Source organism: Balaenoptera acutorostrata, chromosome 9 (genome assembly GCF_949987535.1).
Source record: "Balaenoptera acutorostrata chromosome 9, mBalAcu1.1, whole genome shotgun sequence".
Taxonomy (NCBI): domain Eukaryota; kingdom Metazoa; phylum Chordata; class Mammalia; order Artiodactyla; family Balaenopteridae; genus Balaenoptera; species Balaenoptera acutorostrata.
In genome coordinates this window covers 11,054,635-11,077,521 of record NC_080072.1, presented here as the reverse complement: position 1 = coordinate 11,077,521, position 22,887 = coordinate 11,054,635, and the positions used below count along the sequence as shown (strand labels likewise).

Here is a 22,887-nt window from a genome sequence, read left to right as displayed (position 1 = left end):
GATTATGAGGAAGGAACAAAAATGCAAATGTAGCAGCCAAAGACACTCAGAGTGATGCTCAAATTCAATAGTAGGGAAGTGACAAGTAAATTAACAATGGACTAGGATTTACATACACTCGATTGGCAAAAATTAAAGAGATATAAAAAATTACCACTGGCAGCGAAATGGTGAAAAGGATACTCCTGTATTGTATATCAGTGGTAGAAATGAGAACTGTTACTACCTTTTTGGAAAGCAAGGAGACATTCACTTATATGAAAGAGACACACAACTTTAACCCAGGGAGCCATCCCCACAGCAATTACATCACCTATATATAAGGATATGGTGCAAGCATGCTTATTGCAGCATTGTTCAGAGTGGTAAAAACAAAAAAAGGCAAAAACACCCAAACAAAAAAAAGCAGAAAAGAAAAGAAGAGGAGAAAGAGGAAATAAATTATTTCCTGTCACTAAAGAATAAATGAATTATGGTAACTACACCAAGAGATACTATGTGACTCTAAAATAAACAATTCTTCAACCTACAGTCAAAACATGCAAATATGACTGCAGAACAGAATGTTAACCATATTCACCTTTACAAACCTTTGCCAGCGAAATACAAGTGTGTCCAGCCTCTGGGCTACTAACGAGGTGTGTGTCCCTGTAGGCACTCTTAGTTATCAAAATATAAAATATTTTAAAGGTCTTTAGTGGTAACAAAAAGAACACAAGAAGTTACTATTAGCGTCTTTTGATGTGTCTTCTTCTGTATTTTCCTCTTTTTCCAAGCCTGTAATTTTCTTTTCTCCCCTTTTTCTTTCCTTTTCTATTTTTGCTCCTTTTTCGTGTTTCTTAATCTTCTTTCTTTCTCCTTCAACAGACCACTTTTTTAATATTATTTCTTTGTATTGCATGTATTTGTGAAATGGAGTATTTCCTACATGTAATTTAGAAAGTAGATGATTTTGTGTAACTTTCTCTAGAAAATAACATGCTGTTCTATACTGTGCTCTGCTATGCCATGCTGTACCATACTGTGCGGAAACAGCTGCATGCTCTCATGACCCTCCAGTAATTTGATTCCTAAGCATCAGATACACTTGAGACACGTGGAAGAGCTTTTCTTACCTGGGCACTGATTGCTACCTCATCATCATCAGAAATTACTATTATATTAGTATTACTGTACTAATACCATGACTCTTTTTTCTTCTTCTTCTGTTACAGGGAATTTTGATTATGTTGATGGCCTTCAGCATTCTTGAATTATTCATTTCCCTGTCTTTCTCAGTTTTGAGGGGACCCGCTGACTGTGGTGATTGTGAGGAATGCTGTTGACTAGCACTGTGAGAATAAAGACGTGATACAATATTATTGAGAGATGGATTATGCTTGTGAGGAAAAGCCAGGAGGAACATAGAATCTTAAGGCTGGCAACTCCTTGAAGCAAAGGGGAGTGACTTAAGGGAGTGGGGTCTGGGGACAGTTTGGCTGATAAAACACATCCTGCCTCTTTGTAAGGCCATCTCCTCCTCTCCCCAAATCACATGGTTGCCTTGGTGTCACCTCCTTTGTTAGTCATGCATTCACTGAACAAAAGGACAGCAATGTAGGGTTGGTTGTCACTGTTCAAACAGAGAAATGAACCAGAACCCAGGGTGTGGCGAGACCAGGTCCAAGATGTCTCCTGCTGCTTTCTCCAAGAGACTCTACCTGGGGGTTCCTGCTCCACTGCTGTGCGGAAAGATGAGTTGGCTGGAAGAATGGCTTGGCCCACAGGTTTTACATTGATCAATGTTAGCCACTTATAACAACTAGAATAGTTAACAATAATGAGGGCAAATATTGGTGGAAGCCACTACGATGTTCCAGGTGCCATGCTAAGTATTTTAGGCATATTGCTCATTTAATCTCACAAAAATCTAAGGGGCAAATTTTATTATTATACTCATTTTACAGACAATGAAGCTGAAGCACAGAGAGGGTAAGTCATGTACCCAAGGTCACAAAGTGTGCAATGGCAAAGTCATGGTATCAACAGGTGGTCTGGCTCCAGATCCCAAGGTCTTACTCTCTATACCAACATACCAATGTCTCTTAAACTTTTGGTCTCAGAACCCCCTGACACTCTGAAAAATTATTCGACACACATTAATACAAGTAACATTTTTACTAAAATAACTTTATTTTCCAAAATAAAAAAATTTAGTGTGGAGAGTGGCACTGATATATAGTTTTGCAAATCTCTCTTTTTTTTAGGTTACTTGACACTCTTTTATTTTTATTTTTTAGCTTTATTAAGTTGTAGTTTATTCACCAAAAAAACTGCACACATTTAATGTGTGCATATGCCCCGGTACCATCACCATCACCACGGTACTAAGCATATCCATCACCTCCAAAATGTTCCTTGTGTTCTTTTGTGGGGCTTTGGTCTTGGTTTAGGTTTTTGGTAGAAAACACTTAACATGAGATCTAGCCTCTTAACCTATTTTCAAGTGCACAATACGTATTATTAACTATAAATACTCTGCTGTACAGCAGATCTCTAGAATTGACTCATCTTGTGTAACTTTACACCCACTGAAAAACAAATCCACATTTAATTTGACTGCACATTCAAGGGGAACTTTTAGAAGGCCCAGTGCACCGCACACCACCACATACCAATTAAATCAGAATGTGGTGAGAGCCGGACATCGATAATTTTTGAAGGTTCCCAGGTGATTCCAATGCAGAGCCAAGCTTAGAAACCACTGCTTCACTCTGGCTTAACAGAAGACAGCTGATTCTCTTGGCTGCTTTTGCATTCAATCTCTCCTAGTGTCTCGTGTTCTGTAGCCCGTGGAGAACACTGCTGTAAGCCCGTGCAAAGGGGAAATAAGGTCTTAGCATTATGATGAAAATTGTTCTGAGGTCACAGACCCCCTACAAGGGTCTCAAGAACTCCCAGAGATTCCCAGACCACCCTTTAAGAACAGCTGCCTGATGTTATACTGCCTTCCACTGACAGAATACCTGAGAAGTGTTAAGGATCTTACCTCTATCATCATCTCCGTTACTTGTCATGACCGCCCTCCTAGAGAGGTATAACTAGCCCATGTCACAGACATGAAACTGAAGCTCAAAGTGGTTAACTTTTCTGAGACCACAAAAGCGAGTATGATTTAGAGCAAGGATGTGATTCAAGATCCCTAACTCCAAATCCTATTATCCTCTGCCTCTTTTGGCATAGAAAAAACTCAGCACACTCAAAGAATAAACTAGCAGGCTTTCATTTCTGCTACAAACTGGGAGGATAAAGGCCTACAGTTGCATCAGTGAAGGCAGGGGATGGGGGGCAGTGGGGTTCCTATGAAAAATATTTGGCAGCTCGGTTAGGTTCTGACGGGTTGGGTTTGAGATATATTTAAGGGTGAGAGGCCTGGTCACCTAATGGTAAATAAGGGTTTTTAAGTCAGGCCTGGGTTTAAATGTTGGTTTTGCCATTTAAAGTAAAGTGACTTGAACAAATTATTTATCCTTTGTGAGCCTTATATTCCTACACTAAAATGTAATAATAACACTTACCTGATGCATTTTCTGTGAGCCTTAAATGAAACACGTGAACTGATTCTGTGAATGTTTGGAACTTAAAAAACCACTCAGAAAATGGTAGGTTTTCTTTTAAATTTATAACTGAAGTTTTCTTGCTTCCCAAACATAACTATCACTTACTATGTGACTTTGAGCCAGTTTCCCCCTAAGTTCCCACTGAACTTTGGTTTCCACAATTACAACACTGTAGGTGTTACACGGACAGTGCCTGGCATATAAGCAGATATTCAATTAATGTTATTTTTTTAATGTAAAGTAGTCCCTCAAAACAGAAGGAAGGCCTCATAAACTACAAAGCTCTTAAGTACTCGAAATTATATTTTCCTTAGTAGTAATTATTTTTTATAAATACAACATTGGGACTTTCCAACTTACAACCAAGTTCTATTTGCAAAAAGATCTTTATAGTTTCACCTCTGAGGGACCCTGCGTCTCCTTTACCAATTCTCTGAAACCAAAACCCTCTAACACCAAATGATTCTGCGCGCCAATGCCTTGTTGAACAGTTGGGAACACACCATAATATTACTTTCTGATACTGGGTAGCATTGTGATAGTCATCTGGATGGGAGAAAAAAACCACATCAGGACCACCGGCTCTCACAGCACCACAGACAACATGGCAGTCAGAAAAACCAGCCCTGCTTTCCAGAGATGCACAGGACAATGGCTGAGTAAGGCAAGGACACAAACAATTATGATGTAGAATGTAGTTCTCATAATAAGAGTGGCAAAATGTCTCAAGGATAAAAAAGATGGGAGTGTTAGGAGGCAGCGGGAATAAAAGAAAGACCAATGCCTATGAGGCAAATATTAACTTAATAAAAGGTTAGTTAATAAACTTCGATGTAGACTTTAAGGAAGCAATCATCCTTTGGAAGCAGGAAAGCCACTAGACAATCACAAGAGGTTTAACCGAGAGAGAGAAATATTAAATGTGTAATAGACCTAATAAAATATGCTCAAACATTACAGAGGGGAAAAAAAGATGGAATAAAGAAAGTCCTACTGAATCCAAATCCAGATCATAGGAGGATTTCAACACAAACCCTGAAAGGTCAATTAATCCAAATTGGCAACAAGGTGAACGTTCATATAAATTCAAATTCAAGCTTATTACAGGAAGAATCACACATAAAGCCACCTACGTGATCTCACTGTAGCAAACCAGAGTAGCAAACACCCCAAGACAGGCTTGGGGAAAAACACAGGGCCTACACAGAGATAAGGATGTGAAAAATCCGGTTGTGAAACCCCAATTCAACCCTCATTAACACCATGCGTTTGCCAAGTTCTGACCTGCTCCCACAGCCACTAAAATGAAGGCACACTCCTCCAGCCACCCGTCATCCAGGACTCAAACCTCCGGCCTCACAATCATCCACAACTCAGACCCTGTGTCATTAGCATCCCTACACCACCAACCATTCACAAGCACTTCAGCAGGTATTCATAGACCCACAACCGGAACCTTAAATGGGTGGCGGATCTTATGTTTCCATTTCTCTTCTCTCTATAGCATTAATGAGAGGTGACCGCCTGGCTCCTACCTGTGTACACTTGATGACAGCAAGTTCTCTATTCAAACGTTAGCCTGTCCCACTAACAAACTGCTCCAATGGTGGGTGGGGAGATGGCGTTTTTTTCTATGTTGCCCCCAAATCAGCCTCTCCAGAACGACTTTTACCCATTGGTTCCGACCCTCTGATTCCAAACCATCTTAAAGAAAAGAGAGGCAGAGGGAGAAATAGAGAAGAGAGGAGAGAGAAGATATGAATTAACCTCAGATTCAGCAACAGAGCTGCCATGTTTCAGCCCTTTAGACTAGGCAAACGATTACCTAACTACAGCCCTAGGTCGCTAATGAAATACATCAATGGATAAGAAAATTACAAAGTAAGAAAAATCCAAAATATGAACATAAAGGTTGTATATGGTAGGGCAGCGGATACAGTACCTTTGGGCAAAACTTTCTTTGATTCGCCTCCCAAATGTTTACTCTCCTGGCCACCAGCTTCCTCCATTTCCTCACCTGATCTAGTGCTGGGCTTGATGGCCACACAGCTCTGGCCCCGACTGAAAAGACAGGGGACACAAGGGTACTAGACAGATGGAGGGAAAAGGTGGGTTTGTAGGTAAAAGTACTATTTCAGTGTACATCCCAAAATATGGAACTCTTGCCTCAAGCTTCTGGGGACATGTTCCACAGCACCAAAATATATTTTTAGGCCATTTCTACTAAATTCAACACGAGACATACACGGTCCCACTCGAACCGTAAGTGTGGGCAAATGAGGATGACATTTGAAGAGGATACACACAACACTTCCAAGGGTACGGGCTTAATAATTCTTGAATCTCTCTGCATGGATGCCTCCTTCCCACCTACCCACTCCTAAACAAGTAACAGAAAAAGGTAAAAGTCCTAACAGCCCATCTTTGCAGAATTTCTAGAGCCCTTCGTGCCCTTGGGGACCCCCCCATCCACACCTGCATACAGGGTGGGGGCCTACACAGTTCTTCTAATTCAGGCAGTGTAAAGTACGCCCGGCAGTCCCCTGGGATCTTTTTCAAGAAGTGAAACCTCCTGGTAAGGCAGAAACTTTTTTGTATATCCTCTCCGGCTCTGATAAGTGTGTATTAAACTAAAGTTATTGGGGCGAAACCCAAGGTAGCAGAAGCCACTAATTTCCTGTCACCTGGTATCTATCAGTGATCCTAGGCCTGGCCCATCTCACTCGCCCGCTGTGTACTTGAGAATCTAGCTGTCTAAGTGAACTCAGCAGCAAGCATCCACGTCAGCCCTTGAGCCTTAAGACCTTGGAGACTCAGGTAAGGAATCCATTTGCTTTGTTTAAGTGACTAAAAGGGAGTGACAGATAAGGCATAGGATGGTTTGGGAGACTGGAGATTCTTGGCTTTAATTCTAGGGCTTCCCTGGTCAGGTCTTCTGATAGTGTCATCATTTGAGGAAGGGTGATACCAAGGCCTGCTGTCCACCTACTACCTGAACCACTCACTCTCTCTCTCTCTCTCTCTCTAGAATGACCCTGGCCAATCTACAAAAGTAGTAAATTGCCATATGTAGATTAAAGCATGGTTACTACCTGCTGGGCTCAAACCTGAGCTCTACCATCAACAAGCCATATAACCTCAGGCAAGTTACTAAACCTCTATGTTCCTCGGTTTCCTCACCTATAAAGTGGGGGCAATAGTAGTACCCACTGCGTTATGAAGAATAAATGAGCTAAAATCCTGACGCTCTTAGAACAGCCTCGAACCAAATAAGAAAATAAACAGTCACGGCTGTAATGAAAATAACTCCACGCCTCTCACTTTAAATGCTTTTGTCTCCAAAGCTATCCCACTAAATGTGAACACCCCTAGACGTTGTTAAGCCTCTCAGGAGAACATTTTCTGGAGGGGACTGGTGGACACCAAATCGAGCACAAAACCCTGCCTCAAATCCATCACAGAAACCGAGAGAGTGGGCACTGGAGACTAGAGGAAGATCTTTTGAAAGCTTACAAAGACGACCTCTAACCCTGCCATCATTGTCTCCTGAAACCAGTTTATAACATTCCCTTCCCCTGTTTCCCGTAACATGGCTTGATCGCACTGATTGACCGGTGAGATGAAATTAATCACCTTTTGGTCCGACATCCGGAGTGTCCGTAAACCTGTCCTGAGGAAGTAGTTCAGTTTAATGTTCAGTTTACCATTTCTTGAGCTCATAGTGTGTAGGAAACAGGATCCCTGTGTAATCCTAGTAATGCGTTCCCAAAAGGAATTTACACTCCTTTAGAGGGACTAACAATATGACGTGAGAAAGAAAACCCTTGGTGACAAGTAAGGAATGCAAACAGCTGTGGGCTTTGAAGGAGAATTCCTGGCCAGAAAGAGCCTCGGGTGATGTGAATGTCTGATGGGCAGTGGCACTGAAAGTGAAAGGGGTGGGAGGAGAAGCATTTCAGAGTTGAGAGGGTTCAAGGACGAAAGAGGGAGCTGCATCCAGACCAGTGGCTCCGCGGGGAGTAGTGGGATGTGAGCTTAAGAAATTACGTAGAGGCTGTGAGCGACCAGGTAAAGGGTGTCCCCGGCAGGCAATGACAGATCGGAGATGAGTTCAAGTTCAGGAAGAGCGTAACTTCAGCAGGGATTTAAGGGAGTCTGATCTAGCTGCCTTGTGGAGGATGGGTTAGAAAAGAGAGAGACGGAAGGTAGAAAAGCAAGATTTCTGTGCTAAACCAGCAGAGGAAATGAGAGGAGAGGAAATGAGAGTTAAACTCATGAGGTGACACTGGCACCTGCAAAATAAGATACTTTACAGAGGTAGAAACTGCCTGACTTAGCCATCGGTTCCATGTGGGAGATGAAGGAGCTGGAGAGGAATACGGCTCCAACTTTTTAAGCCTGGGAGACAGGGATACAGATGTGAAGCCATCCGAGGGATGATGCCTGGCTTCACAGCACGTTCTTTCTCTCGTGGAGCTTTTATGCCCCCACCTCGCAGCATGCGGGGTCGTAGTGGCATGCAGGATCTTGGTGGCCTGCAGGATCTTAGTTCCCCAACCAGGGATCAGACCTGTGCCCCCTGCAGTAGAAGCACAGAGTCTTAACCAATGGACTGCCAGGGAAGTCCCTGCAACACAGTCTTTGAAGAAGGCAGTTTCACCTGAGTGGCTCTGGCAGGAAGCAGCCGCCGAGTGTCGAGGAGTGAGTGGGTAGTGAGGAAGTGGAAGCAGAGAGTAAGCTTTTAAGAAGCTGGGAGTATAGGACTGGGGAGACTGGGCAGTGGCTGGGACAGTCCTGGATTAAAGGAAGGGGTTTGGGGACTGGGGAGACACCGCAGCACATTTTAATCATAACAAAGGTTCCAGTGATGATAATTATTCTTTGAGCCTTTAGTAGTTTATAAATTGCAAATTATCGCATGTTCTCAAAACAAAACTTTGAATAGAGAGATCAGATCACAAAGGTAGCAAGCAACAGAGCTAGGACTAGCTCTTTCTGCTCCATACTCCCCAAATATAGCAAGAGGTTGAAGATGCAACCAATCTCTTTGAAGGACTAACGTCACGGTAGAAGGAGACGGGCTATAGAGCAAAGGCAGAGGAAAAGGAAGTATTAAGAACATTATTCCTCAGAGACAAGCGCACAGGAGGCCACAAGGGATAAAAATGCAAAACTATTTGAGCGGCAAAGGAGGAAGTGGAGGTAACAAAAGCTGGGCAGCTTTGAACTTCTGAGTAAATGATGGAATTATTAGACCCTAAAAGTCATTATTCAAACCAAAGCCCATAAACGCTGTGAGATCTTCTTCAGTAGAAGGACACGGAAATAGTGGTGCCTTTTACAAACCCAAGAAGATTTGCAGAAATTGCTGTAATAAAACAGGGCAGTGTCTGATAAACTGAGTCCTGATTTTAGTATAGTTCAGTGATAATAAAATCTTATGACCACATTTTGACCAATGTGATCAGTAACCACTACTAGTGTACCAATTAGTCTTTGAGCATTGAGTCTTTGAGTTGGGACAAACAGTCATGGTGAACAATTAAAAAATATATACATATAGGGTAAGGCTACAGGAATCTACAATAACCTGATGAGTGTGTGGTCTAGTTTCATATATTCCCATAGAATAAAATGAATAAAATCTTTCATTACCCAGTCAGTCTACAATGACCTGGCATGCATATATATATATACACACACACACACACATATGCCATAAAAAATGAAGTAGCATAGAGAAACAAGTATGTTTGTGTTTATAAACTATTTTACAGTAGTATGTGTTGAAGGCTTTGTAGAAATATAGCTGCCATAGTGAGACATCATTTTAAGAGAAATAAAATATTCCCCTCCAATGGTCATTACTGCCATTAGTCATGGCAGACAAAGCCCAAGTAGGACTTGTTTACATAAAAGGTTTATCTCACTAATAATACAGACACAGCCTTGGCAGATGAAAAGTGAGGAGAAATTAAAACAATGGGAGTCCAATCATCTCCTTCTGTCCAGATAATTGGTGACCTTTGCTTTTTAAGTTGTCCTCATTAAAATGAGCCCTCTGGAGAGAAGTGTGGTAACCTCAGCTCATTCCATACTTACTGTGGGAAAATTAATTAACCTCTCAGAACCCCCATTTCCACACCTGCAGAAAAAAAAAATGCCCACTTCGTAGGGAAGGTGTGGGAGAGTGGGAACTAAGTAGCACAGAGTGGGTGCTCAGTGAACAATTCTGACTATGTGGTCCAGCCCGAGGTGCAGCAGAAAAAGCACGAGCCTCCGAGCCCTAGGGGCTGCCTTTCCGGTTTGGCTCCATCACTAAGCGCAAGGTCTTTAACAAGGCATGTCTCATCCTTGGGCCACAGTTTCCTCATTTATCAAATGAACGGAATGGTTTCTGAGGTTCTGACTGGCCCTAAAAACTCTGCCTGAATCCGTCTGTAAACACCTTAGTGGTCTATATTAAAATATTCCCTCTTGCTGGTGGTCTCGTGGGGTGGTTTGTGGTGCAAAGCAGATCCCTAAGACCACATGACATCTGGTAATCCAGGGCTGGGGCAAAATCAAGTGTGAAGCACCCACAGCCTCCCCTCTGCCCCTTCAGCCATGGCCCAGACAGATACTCTGTTTTCAACTGATTTATAGTCACCCAAATCGCACATCTATTTGAAGGAAAAGGAAGAGATTCGTAAGTGAAAGGCTGAATTCCTATTCCCCACGGGGGACAAAGCAGCCTGGTACCACAGATACCTTGTTGGCTAGGTCCAAGCCCTCATTTTAAATCTCTGATGGCTGTGTAACTTTGAACAAGTTACCTAACTTCTCGGTGCCCTTGTTACCCTTTCTACAAAACAGATGCAACGATTCATCCCTTGTCTACCCTGTGAGGCTCAGGTGAGATGCCAGATGTGAAACGTCTCTGTTACTAGGAAGTGGGTACAGATGTGAGGCCTGGGAGACTCCCGCGCCCCTGTCTTCCAGCATACCTGCAGGTGCCCAGCCCTGCGTGACTTCAGGGAGATAAGCAAGCTGGACAGACAGCCTTGGCCTCCAAGGCCCCTTACATGACTTACAGTCAGTAAAGACAAGACCAAAACTGTGTCCCTAAAGAGAGATTTCCAGGGCCCAGGAAAGACCCAACAGAATTCATGTAAGTAACTGACATAAAGAAATGAATACTGAAGGGAATCACATGATGAAGAAGGTAGAACAGTCTTAAAATGTTAGAGCTGGAAAGGGACATTTCTATTCAGAAATTGATCATGAATTCGAAGGACAAATAGCATTTACTACTTCCTGCCTGTGTACTAGGCACTTTCACTTATGTTAACTTATTTATTTCTCACAACATGTCTCTGAAAGGGGTATTGTTCTCATTTTTCAGATGGGAAAAATAGAAACTACTGCTCCTAAAGGTAAAAATATTAAGAACAAGAACAAGAACAAAAGCAGCTAATAATGATTCAGACATGGGTGCTTTGCATACATTTACTTCTTCAATAATATTCATGAAGAAACTACTAAATCCAGGCATAATTTTAAATACTCAACAAGAGAGAACACAAGGAATTTCTATTCTAGTGGGGAGAGACTGACAGTAAACAAGCAAGCAAATACAGTAATTCCTCACAGTGATAAGTGCTACCAAATAAATAAAATGGGATGTTGTGAGAGAGACACATTGTGGACTGAGGGTTCAGGAAAGGCTTCTTTGAGAGGCTGACATTTGAGCTATCCCTGAACGGAAAGAAACCAGCCATGCACACACCATCAGCCCATTTAAGTCTCACAGCAACCCTATGAGATAAGAATGATTACTATCCCCATTTTACAGTTGAAGAAGTTGAGGCCCAGAGAGTTTAAAGAACTTACCCAGAGTTTCACAGCAAATAGAAGAATCATGATCTAAACGTAGGCAGTCTGATTCAGAGGCCACAGTCTTCCACAGAACCTTCAAGAGCCTCCTTGAAGTGATTTACTCAAGGTGGCAGAGTTAGTGGGAGGGGGGAGACTGAGTCGGCCCCTCTCGACTCCAACAGTCTTCACCATCCTCCATCATGGTGACTCTGGCCCATCCCAATCGACAAAAGCAGGTAAGCGAAGGGACAAGGACGAGCCCACACAAAACACATTTTCCAATATTGAAGCACAAGAAAAGCATCCAGAAATGACAGACACACAGAACATACAGAATATGAGTATGATGTTCTCTACAAAGAGAAAACATGTCCCCAATGTGGCTGTCAAGAATACTGGCAGGGAGTCCCCGGGCCCATAAACCCTTGCATGAGATGCCCCCTCCGGATCCTGTCTTAGAACATGGCAGGAGGCCTTGCTGTAGATCCAAAGTCACTAGGAAGAGGCCGTGCCTGCCATCAGTGACACCCACAGAGAGAATACAGAGGAAAGTATTCAGGTGCACAACACGAGATAAAAGACCGCCAAGAATCCTGTTCTCTCTCTCCTCATTTTATTATTTGTTTTATTTTTAGGACCTTTGAGGGTGAAATGACGACGCCCAGGAATTCCATGAGTGGGGCTTTCCCAGCAGGCCCTACTGCCACGCAGCCTGTTCAGAAACTAATTCCCAGGAGGGTGCCTTCAGTGGTGGGCGCCACACAGAGCTTCTTCATGAGGGAATCTAAGGCTTTGGGGGTAAGTCAGTTGCCTTCCATTCCACATCCTAGGGACTCTCTGGCCTACAGAAGCAGATGCTGTAGGCCAGGTACAAAATTCAATCCGACTGGAAGGTATTTGATCCCACCTGAGGTGATCTTTATGTCTGGCACAGTGGGCCAAATCAGGGACGTACAGAGAGATTGTCATGGTGATCTTATGCCCCCACTTGATCTTGAGGCTTGCATAGTTAGGGGTCTCCCATCCCAGTTCATCACCAGCACACCACATATACCTGCCTTGGAAATGCCCCAGGTGGTGGGGAAAATGAATCGGAACGAGACAAAGGTCTTGGCACCTTCACCGCTTGCTTTGGACATCTTACACAGCCCCATCCAGGTCAGGAACCAGGGCTTCCGGCCTCACCTTCACTTTCTGACTTGACGATGACTTCAGTTCATCCATCAGTGCCCCTGTTCTCTCCTCAGGCTGTCCAGATTATGAATGGGCTCTTCCACATTGCCCTGGGCGGCCTCCTGTTGATCCACGCGGAGGTCTATGCACCCATCTGTGTAACTTTGTGGTACCCTCTATGGGGAGGCATTATGGTGAGTAAAAATTAACAACCATTTGGGGAGTGATACAGACAAAAAGGTTAAAAAGCTCCACAGGAATATACCAGATTATTTCTGTGTTGAGGAAGGCATAGGAGTAGGGAATAGGTTATCTGGTTGATGTGATTTAGTGGAAAGAGAGGTTGACTACACCGAGCATGAATCCCATGGTTGAGAGTCAGTGGTCATGCTTCATGGGAATTCAGAGAAAGCTGCCCGACATGGATCTACACAGGGAGGAAAGATTCTCAAAGCAGGACCTCTCCAAAGTCAATGTCCGGCACGAGGTGGGCTGGGTACTAGACATTAAGACTGCAGAGCATGGTGTTTCAGAAAGCAAGAGGGTGCAGGAGCATCCCACTTCCTCCCACCTGGTCCTTCTGCCCTACAATTCTCTTTAGTTACTATCTCACGTGATGAAATTAGTCCCATCCCAAACAAATCTCCTCTCACTTGTCAGCAGAGCAGTACTCCTTATGGCTATTTCATGTGCATGTTTTTCCAAGCTTGTAACCCTGTCTGGATGTGGTATGGGACAGAGATGTTTTCACCACCATTACACCTTCATAGATGCGACTATGAAGACAGGTCCAGGATTGAAATTTTCAGAACAAGGAGAGATGGATTAGTGCAAGAGTTTCCTCCATCTTACAGCTTGAATAGTAGAAAAGGAAGATGAGAAAGAATGACCACTTCCTGTAGCAGCCCACGTTTTAATGAAGTGCCTACGACATTCAGGCCAAGTACTTCTTCTACATCAATTCACTCATCATTGCCAGCAACGCCATTTAAAACACTGTGAACTCCAAAGAGCAATTCCCCAAATTAAAAAAAGGAAAACTGAAAATAAAACTTTTAAATTCACAGTGTGAGTACTAATTGACATGGAAATGTGAATTCTGCCTCTGGTCTTACTATATTCCTAGTCACAGCTCCCCATTTGATTGAATAAAAGGCACGGACTGAATGTGATTGAGCCTGAATAAAGGAGAAATATGCTGAAAAATGAATAAGTCCATTAAAAAGGACTGAATAGTTTAGTGAAAGTGGTGGCAAGTGTGGATAGCTTTTTTACAACCAGTTCTCAATGTTAAAAAGTGATCTCCTTCTCTGCCCCTCTCTCTCTCTCTGCTGCTTCTCCCATCTCGCCCCCGCCTTTCCCCACCCACCACCTCTCTTTTTACAGTATATCATTTCTGGATCACTCCTGGCAGCAGTAGAGAACAACTCCATGAAGAGTTTGGCAAGTAATCGTATGTCCTTCTTTCCCACACATCAGAGAAGTAGCTATTTTCTCAGTTGAAAACAAGGACCCTTGAAGACCTTTGGAGTTACAGTAGCACTGAGTTATCGCTCAATCCTAAAAAGCAAAAGATCCTCTATGATGCTGTTGTGATTTTATTCATAAAAAACATGGAAATGAGATATTCATGGAAACAGAATTAAAGGCAGATCGTTGAAGAGCATGCTTATGGTCTTAGGAATGTGAGATGCTGTGTGAGACTGAGATCTCTTTGAAAATCTTGTCATTTCTCTCAGACCAGCACTTAAGAACACTGTCTAATCAATGCTATGACTGACTCAAGTCCTAGTTAACCTTCAGCTATAACCCTGAGCAAGTCAGTTTACCCCTATGTACTTCTGAATTTTAACCTATAAAATGGAGATAATAGTCCTTGCTACCGTATGAAACTCTCCTGAGGATAAAATGGAGTAATATATATGAGGGTGCTTCAGAGGCTATAAAGAGCTAGAGTGGTCCTGTTCATATAACCCCTCAGGACACATTTACACCCAGGAAGAACCCCTGATTCTGTACAGGTCAAGAGCTTACCAGCAAGCTTCCTTCTTCAACTTTTCTCCACTTACTAAGCTATTACTAATTTGAGTCACTTCCGAAGTCAATGGGAGATTGAGGAGATTGAGATGGCTCCTCTTTAGAGGTGGTCTGACAAACTCAGTTTGGGGGAAAAGAAAAACTGTTTATGAAGATCAAGTTGTATTTATTCTCCAAATACAGTCAGTCCTACTGACTTGCCATCTGTAGGTCATACAACCAGGGATGAAATATGTGTGTCTTAAGATAATCATCAATAACCCCACACCATTATGGTACTTTTTGCACATATCTTCCTGTTTCGAACTTTTATCATCCCGGCAAGGTAGCACATTCACACTGACATCCTCTTACCTGTGTTACCCGGAGACATCAGCCTTAATTGTATTTTGAAAGATGATTGCCTGGGGCTGACCGCAACCTGTGTCAACAGGGAGGGAATAGGTGTTACTATTTGCTTGTTTCCACTTGATGGTACAGACCTAGAGGGGTCTAGCTGCTCTTTCCCTACCTATACCCACAATACCATCCTGCTTCACTGTGATATAATCTGAATACTATTCATTTCATTTACTCAACAATTGTGTATTGAATGCCTACTAGTGTTCTGGTGGCAGTGGCAGTGAAAGGAAGTACAAGGATCACTCCTAGGATGTTTTCTTGATGAACTGATTGGATGGTGGTGGCATAAATGAGAAGGGGAAATCTGAGAAAGGGACAAGGTTCAGACATGAAGGTTTTCATTTTATAGTGACAAAGAGACTAAAAACAACTGAGAGAAATAGAGCTTAGTATGATTTAGGTGTAGTACGTTTCTGAGTCAGGGGAATGGAATCTGGAATTCCTTCCTAGCTTATATTCTTCAATTGGTAATTAAACTCAATTAATAAATCTTTATGTCTCTATTTCAGGTCAGAGGGAGAATAATAATGAACTCATTGAGCCTCTTTGCTGCTATTTCTGGAATAATTTTTTTGATCATGGACATATTTAATCTGACAATTTCCCATTTTTTTAAAATGGAGAGTCTGAACCTTACTAAGGCTCCCACACCACATATTAACATATACAACTGTGAACCAGCTAACCCCACTGAGAAAAACTCTCTATCTATGCAATATTGTGACAGCATACGGTTTTTGTTCTTGGTAAGTGTGAAACTGGATGTATTTTCAGGGAGGAAGTATGGCATTTTTCTTATGACCATCAACTCTAGATCCAGACTGTCTGTGTCTGCTACTTAGTGCCTATATGGCGTTGAGAAAGAATTCTGATCACACTGTCTCATTTTTTTCAACTGTAAAATGGGGAAGGTAATAGTATTTACTGTTTACAGTATTTATAGGGCTGTTTTGAGGGATGAGTTAATACATGGAAAGCACTTAGAACAGTGTCTGGTACATAGAAAGTGCTATTTAAGTGTTTGCTTTAACATTTATTATTATTATATTATTAACAGAATATTTATTATTATTATTATTATTAAGATGAACATTGAAGAACCTAAGTTGTAATAAACATCATTTGCCTCAAGGAGTTTTTAGTGTAGAGTTTGAAGGGGAAAAACATGCATCTCCCAAATGTGGAGAGATTTCCTTAGTGCAATACCATACCACCTAAAGCTGGATACAGTTCAATTGGGGACTCAATAATTGTTCTTGCCTACACAGAATTGATTCTTCACCTAATCATTACTGCTTTACTTTCTTTTTTTTTTTAAAGGAATTCCTTTATTTTTATTTATTTATTTATTTTTGGCTGTGTTGGGTCTTCGTTTCTGTGCAAGAGCTTTCTCCAGTTGCGGCAAGCGGGGGCCACTCTTCATCGCGGTGCGCGGGCCTCTCGCTATCACGGCCTCTCTTGTTGTGGACCACAAGCTCCAGACGCACAGGCTCAGTAGTTGTGGCTCACGCGGCATGTGGGATCTTCCCAGACCAGGGCTCGAACCCGTGTCCCCTGCATTGGCAGGCAGATTCTCAACCACTGCGCCACCAGGGAAGCCCTACTGTTTTACTTTCTGTCAGCAACATGCACTATCTGTTATGTGCCAGGAGTTGTGCTAAGGGTTAGGGTTATGCAGATACTAGCAGTTCTCACAGTCAGTCATTATTTCCCTAAAGAATTGATCTTTTAATCATTTACTTTTAGTCAACAGTCATTTACTGAGCACCAACCATATTCTTATATTTTCATTATTACATTTTCACCCTCATTTTTCTGTTCTTCAGGGCAATTTTGCAGTGATGCTCCTCTTTGCCTTCCTCCAAAAACTTGTGACAGCTGGCACTGTTGAGAATGAATGGAAAAAAATATGCTCCAGACCCAAAGCTGTAAGTAGAAGCCATGCTGTTCACAAACTCCCTGTAGGAAAATCACATCTACAAAGAGTCATTTATGGAGAGTGTAATCTGATGAGCCTGGGAACATCATGAAAAGTTATCCTAGCATATTTCTGGAAAGCAGAAAATACCAGTAATGGAGAAAAATGTCTTGAAATCTGAAATAAGTTTAAAGGTTAGACAGAGGGTACAGTCCTATGCTGTGTGCATCCTCTTACTAACCTTGCTGGACTTCAAGTCATCCCTCTTGACTTCAGAATTCCATACTTAATGCATAAAAACAGGATGGCTGAAGGCTGATTAAAGCCACTATTTCTTCCACCTCATTTCTCAGTATTCCCTTCTCCTCCCCTCTTTCCTTCTAATCCCTCTTCCAAAACAATAGGTTCAAAGAGGCTCCACAATTGGGAGATATGAATATCCCAGTGACAGATCTATTATCAACTGCTTCAGAACCATAGGATGTTAGCTTTGGAATAGAATTTAGAAATCATCATCAATTCCTTCATTTTGCAGATGAGGAAGACAGGATTGGAGAGAGAAAGTTAACTTTCCCAAGGTTATCTCCAGTAAAGGCCAATCAAAACTAAAATCTAAATTCCCCTATTATTGCAGTGTTATCTCCCAAACACTGTGTGATCATTCCAGGCAAAGTGGCAAGTATCTGCTGGCCTTGAGGACAAGCCTTGATAAGTGATTTGATAAGGATTTGAGCACCTGGGAAATCAATCCTGGTATTGGGAAGCATATAGAAAATAACATAAATAGACTAAAAACCAGGAGGCATTTGATATTCATACAGATTGTTGAGAAATGTGCCAGTGATAAAGGTCAAGAAAAGTTGGTTCAATTTTGTATTCCAGAATGTAGTTCTCCTGTCAGCAGAAGAAAAAAAGGAACAGGCAATTGAAATAAAAGAAGAAGTGGTTGAGCAGATTGAAATATCTTCCCAACCAAAGAACGAAGAGGACATTGAAATTATTCCAGTCCAAGAAGAAGAAGAAGAAGAAGAAGAAACAGAAATAAACTTTCCAGAACCTCCCCAAGATCAGGAAGCCTCACCAATAGAAAATGATAGTGTCCCTTAAACTATTTTTTTTCTGTTTTCTGTTTTCTTTTTTTTTAGACATTAACGTTCACAGCTTCCAAGAGACTTATTTACCCCCATTTCTGAAGGCACTCTGCATGCAGCCTCCATGTCTCTCTGGTCTTTGCATGGAGTGACCATAGCTCCCTTCGCCCCGTCCTCATTCAGAGGATGAACATAGGCCATTGTAGTAGACTGTATCATCATGTTTCTTGTTTAGGACAGCTTTCTTACGTTAAAAAAATAGGCTGAATAAGGGCTGCAGAATGCGGTTTCTCACTGGCCTGTTCCTTGGATAAGGTGTAGTAGTAGTCACAGCAGTAGTAGTTCGTTTGTTTTTTCATTTTTTCCCTCTGCAATAGGGAGAATCCGCACCAGATGAAAAATGTAAGTGACTGTTCCATGCCGTCCCTAAGCTATCTTTAATTTCTTCCACATCTACAGTTTTCGTGGAGTCTCTTTTGCACCACTGTTTTCAGGAAAGCAAAAAATAATAATGAGGTACAATAAAGAACCCATTCCATCTATCTTTCTATGAGGCTGACACTGTGGCCTCCACACCCCACTGGGGCAGCTCTAAGTGGCCAGTTCTCAGCCCTGTCTTTGTACAAACAGCACCGCTTACACATCTCCGTCTGTCTTAACTTCCCCTAACTCCTCTTCTAGGCTCTTGGTTGCACTGTCTACCTACTTTTAGCCTTTAGGCAAAGCAAGAAAGAATGAAAGAAAAAGTGCCACGAGGAGTACCCAAATTACAAAGGATAATCAATACTTGTATTTGTAGAATATTTTCCAGTTCACAAAGTATTTGATCAAATAATTGCAATTGAGCTTCCATGATCAAGGGAAAAAAAATCCCTATCCCTATTTTACAAATGTTCAAAGAGAAAATAAGCAAATAAATAAGTAAAGGTAATTTGTCAATGGTCACAGCAAGTAATTTTGAGAGCCTGTTTCATACCTAGATCTTCTTATTCAAATGCTATAATGCTTGAAATAACCAAATTGCCTATCCAATGTCTGCATAAACTACTAGAGCCAAGTCAACAGGTTTTATCAGCACCTGCTCTCCGATCAGCATGAAACAGGAGTTGAGAAAGACACAAAAGAGTCAGAAATCAGATTTTACCCCTTGGGAACAAAAAGACTTAGACATTCACAACCTTTGAAAAATCATTAATATACAATTAGCTGTCAGATTATAGAATGCAGACACTAAGTGCTATAGACATTCTGAGAAAGAAGATCATGCTTGAAAATAACATAATTACTTACGATGCCAAACCTCGGGGAATATTTACCCTATTTCTCGATTCTTTTTCATATTCAGAGACGTTACTACCCTACATAGAAAGAATGTTAAACTAGGAAGACGTCACTATAATCTATCAACTACATTTGAGCATTTGCTACATGCTGAGTGCTGCCAGACTCTGGCAGGTACATAGACAATGTAATTTCCACTCTCAGTGCTATTTCCACTTTGACCACCAATGGAAGGTATTTCCTGTGATTAGGAAAAAAAATAAAGGAGGTGGGACATTTCTGTTTATGTCCTCGAAAATGGCTTTAAATGAATAAAACTATATGTGTGTTCTCGTCTGCAGCAGATGATTCCAACATGGTGTTTCCCTAATCTTCTTTACTCTTGTATCATTTTGACCATGGGAGGCTCCAGCAGCCTTAAACTCATATTCACATAATCCCAATCTGGGTTTGAACTGTAAGATGTCAAGACATCGACTATTCACGTCAATATATTCTAACACACACGCATATTCCCGTGGAAAATTTTCCTGGAACAGGTCATTAATAACACACTCCTTGCTGTCTGCGGTCCAGAATGTTACTGGAAAATATGGTGGTAGAATAGGACCAGTGCCTGCCTTGGACTAGGGGAAAGGGAAGAGGTTGTGGCAATGGCAGACTCAAGGCAAAATTCAGTTGAGAAAAACCTTCAGAAGAGACGATCTTATTTCTATCTCATTTTCTCCACTTCTGAAATATATATGAGGATCCTTCTCCAAACCCATGGTTTCCTTAAGAATTTTAGTTTATTTTATTCATTTTTATGATCTCAAATAATTAGTTTTTTCTGACCTCACATTAACTCCTTATAACGAGACACCACTGATGTCTACTGTTGAAAAAGAATGAAAATCCTTGCTATGACCTTCTTCCCAATTATCTCTTTGGCAATTTGTTCATAGTAGGGTGACAGACCACCCCACTCTGCTCAGGACTGAGAGATTTCCTGGGATACAGAACTTTTAGTGCTAAAAACCAGATAGTCCGAGGCAAACCAGGATGGTTGATCACCTTAGTTCACAACAGTATATAATTTTATCCAGTTGCAATCACTGCACAATGTAATCTTTTTATACTTAAATTTATATCATAAATATGTTTCTTTACTGGTATATAATTTTCTTAAGTATTATTTTTAGTTGCAACTTAGCACTTTACTGAATCAATATAGAATAATTCACCCTTCCTCTATAATTGGATACTTAGCGTATTTCCTTTTTATCTTTTTTTTTTTTTTGCAAATCACTTATATAGCTGCAGAAACCATGAGCAAGAAAGAAACATATTTCCTGTTCTCATTATTCAAAATGTGGTTTCACACATTAGGCCTTGTCGAAGTCCACCAATAGGAAGTACTGGCACTTGTTAAAAACCAGGGAATTCATTTTTATTACACTTTGAGAAGAGCAAAATCCAATACACAGAAATGGTAGCTTGGATTTGATTTGTTTTAAATTCTTGGTACATAACCTAAAACACAAATCGGAAATTTTCCTAAGTCTGTAAACCTTAAAGGGGTTTCCTTTCATTCAAAACCTGGTTATATGTTCTGAGCTAAAGAGGACCAAGCAATATAAAATGAATATGGAAGAATCATATGGTGGCAAAATCAAAGCTAAGCTAGGATTTTCCCATGGAGTCATGTTTGCCCCTTGCTCACCTCTTCCCTTGGTGACTTACTGTAAGAAAATTACTCTTACCTAGTATGCATCCTGCTGCAAGGGAGAACAAAAATCCTAAAGTAAGACACAAACTCATCATTGGGAAATCATTAATTCAATCATCCAAAAGTACTTACTGATCCCAGCCTACCGGTAAGCAAAAATAAGCAAAGTCCTCTCATTTTAGAGCTTACTATCTGGTTGGAAAGACAGACATTAGTAATATATCCATCAGGCACCTACTATGGGTATGGCATCCTGTTAAGTACAGAGGGTATACCTAAATATGAGAAAACACCCCTGCCCTCAAAAATCTTACTGCCTAACTAGAGGTGATAAAAACCATATGTGTTAAAAGATAAGCAGTAGGGATCCAAGAAAATTCAATGGGAAAAGAATAATCTTTCAAAAAACTGTGGTGGGAAAACTGGGTAGCCACATGCAAAAAAGAATGAAATTGGACACTTACCTCATATCACATACAAAAGTTAACTCAAAATGGATCAGAGGCCTAAATATAAGAGCTAAAACTACAAAACTCTTAGAAGAAAACATAGGTATAAACTTCATAACCTTGGGTTAGACAATGGTTTCAACAATAGCATAAACAAATTAAAAAGTGAACATCATCAAAATTAAAAACTTTTGTGCTTCAAAGGGCACTGTAAAGAAAGTGAAAACAACCTACAAAAGGGGAGAAAATATCTGCAAATTATATATCTGATAAGGGTCTAGTATCCAGAACGTATAAAGAAAGCTTACAGCTCAGCAATAAAAAGACAAATAACACATTTAAACTTGGGCAAAGGATTTGAATATATATTTGTCCAAAGAAAATATACAAATGGTCAATAAGCATATGAAAAGACGCTCATCACTAGTCACTAGGGAAATGCAAATCAAAACCACAATGAGATATGACTTCACACCCATGGGGATGCTTATAATCAAAACGAAAGTAACAAGCTTGGTGAGGATTTGGAAAAATTAGAACCCTCATACATTGCTAGTGGTAATGTAAAATGGTGTAGCTGCTTTGAAAAACTGTTTGGCAGTTCCTCAAAAAGCTAAACATAGAGTTACTATAAGGTAAGGCTCATTCTAGAATCGACTTTTTAAAAAATGTCTTAAAAGTACTTATGATTTTTTTTTCTTCTCTTCAAATGTAATACATGCTAGCAACTATACTTCATTAGGGCAGGGGTTGTACCCATCTCTATTTTCTCTTTTATTTATTTATTTTTCAGTGGGCTTTATTTTTCAGAGCAGTTTTAGTTTCATAGCAAAATCGAACAGAAGGTACACAGATTTTCCATTAACCCCCTGTGCCCACACACACACCATTATCAACATCCCCTGCCAGAGTGGAACATTTGTTACAATTGATGAACCTAAACTGACACATCATAATCACCCAAAGTCCATAGATTACATTAGCGTTTACTCTTGGTGTTGTACATTCTTTGGGTTTTGACAAATGTATAAATGCATAATGACACGCACCCACCAATTATAATATCACACAGAATAAATAGTTCACCGCACTAAAAATCCTCTATGTTCTGCCTACTCATCCTTCCTTCCCTCAACCCCTGGCCACCACTGATCTTTTTCCTGTCCCCATAGTTTTGTCTTTTCCAGAACTGTCATATAATTGAAATCATACAGGATTTCTTTTCAGTGCTGAATAGTATTCCACTGTCTGGATGTACCACTGTTTATGTATCCATTCACCTACTGAAGGCCATCTTGGTTGTAACCAAGTTTTACCAATTATGAATAAAGCTGCTATAAACAAACAAACAAAAAAAAGGTAAGGCTCAGTA

The 22,887-nt window shown here is 41.0% G+C and overlaps 1 protein-coding gene across 1 annotated transcript in view; it reads left to right on the top strand.

Annotated features, from left to right (window-relative positions):
• The window catches only part of MS4A1 (membrane spanning 4-domains A1), a 44,625-nt gene extending 24,924 nt beyond the window's left edge, over nt 1-19,701 (top strand). Inside the window, exons 2-8 of the mRNA XM_057553841.1 lie at nt 6,298-6,416; nt 12,092-12,254; nt 12,704-12,823; nt 14,016-14,072; nt 15,578-15,814; nt 16,895-16,996; nt 17,869-19,701. Of these exons, the coding sequence (XP_057409824.1) occupies nt 12,108-12,254; nt 12,704-12,823; nt 14,016-14,072; nt 15,578-15,814; nt 16,895-16,996; nt 17,869-18,093 (888 nt within the window). The 5' untranslated portion in view covers nt 6,298-6,416; nt 12,092-12,107 and the 3' untranslated portion in view covers nt 18,094-19,701. The remainder of the gene's footprint in view (nt 1-6,297; nt 6,417-12,091; nt 12,255-12,703; nt 12,824-14,015; nt 14,073-15,577; nt 15,815-16,894; nt 16,997-17,868) is intronic.
• Nucleotides 19,702-22,887: the final 3,186 nt, after the last annotated feature.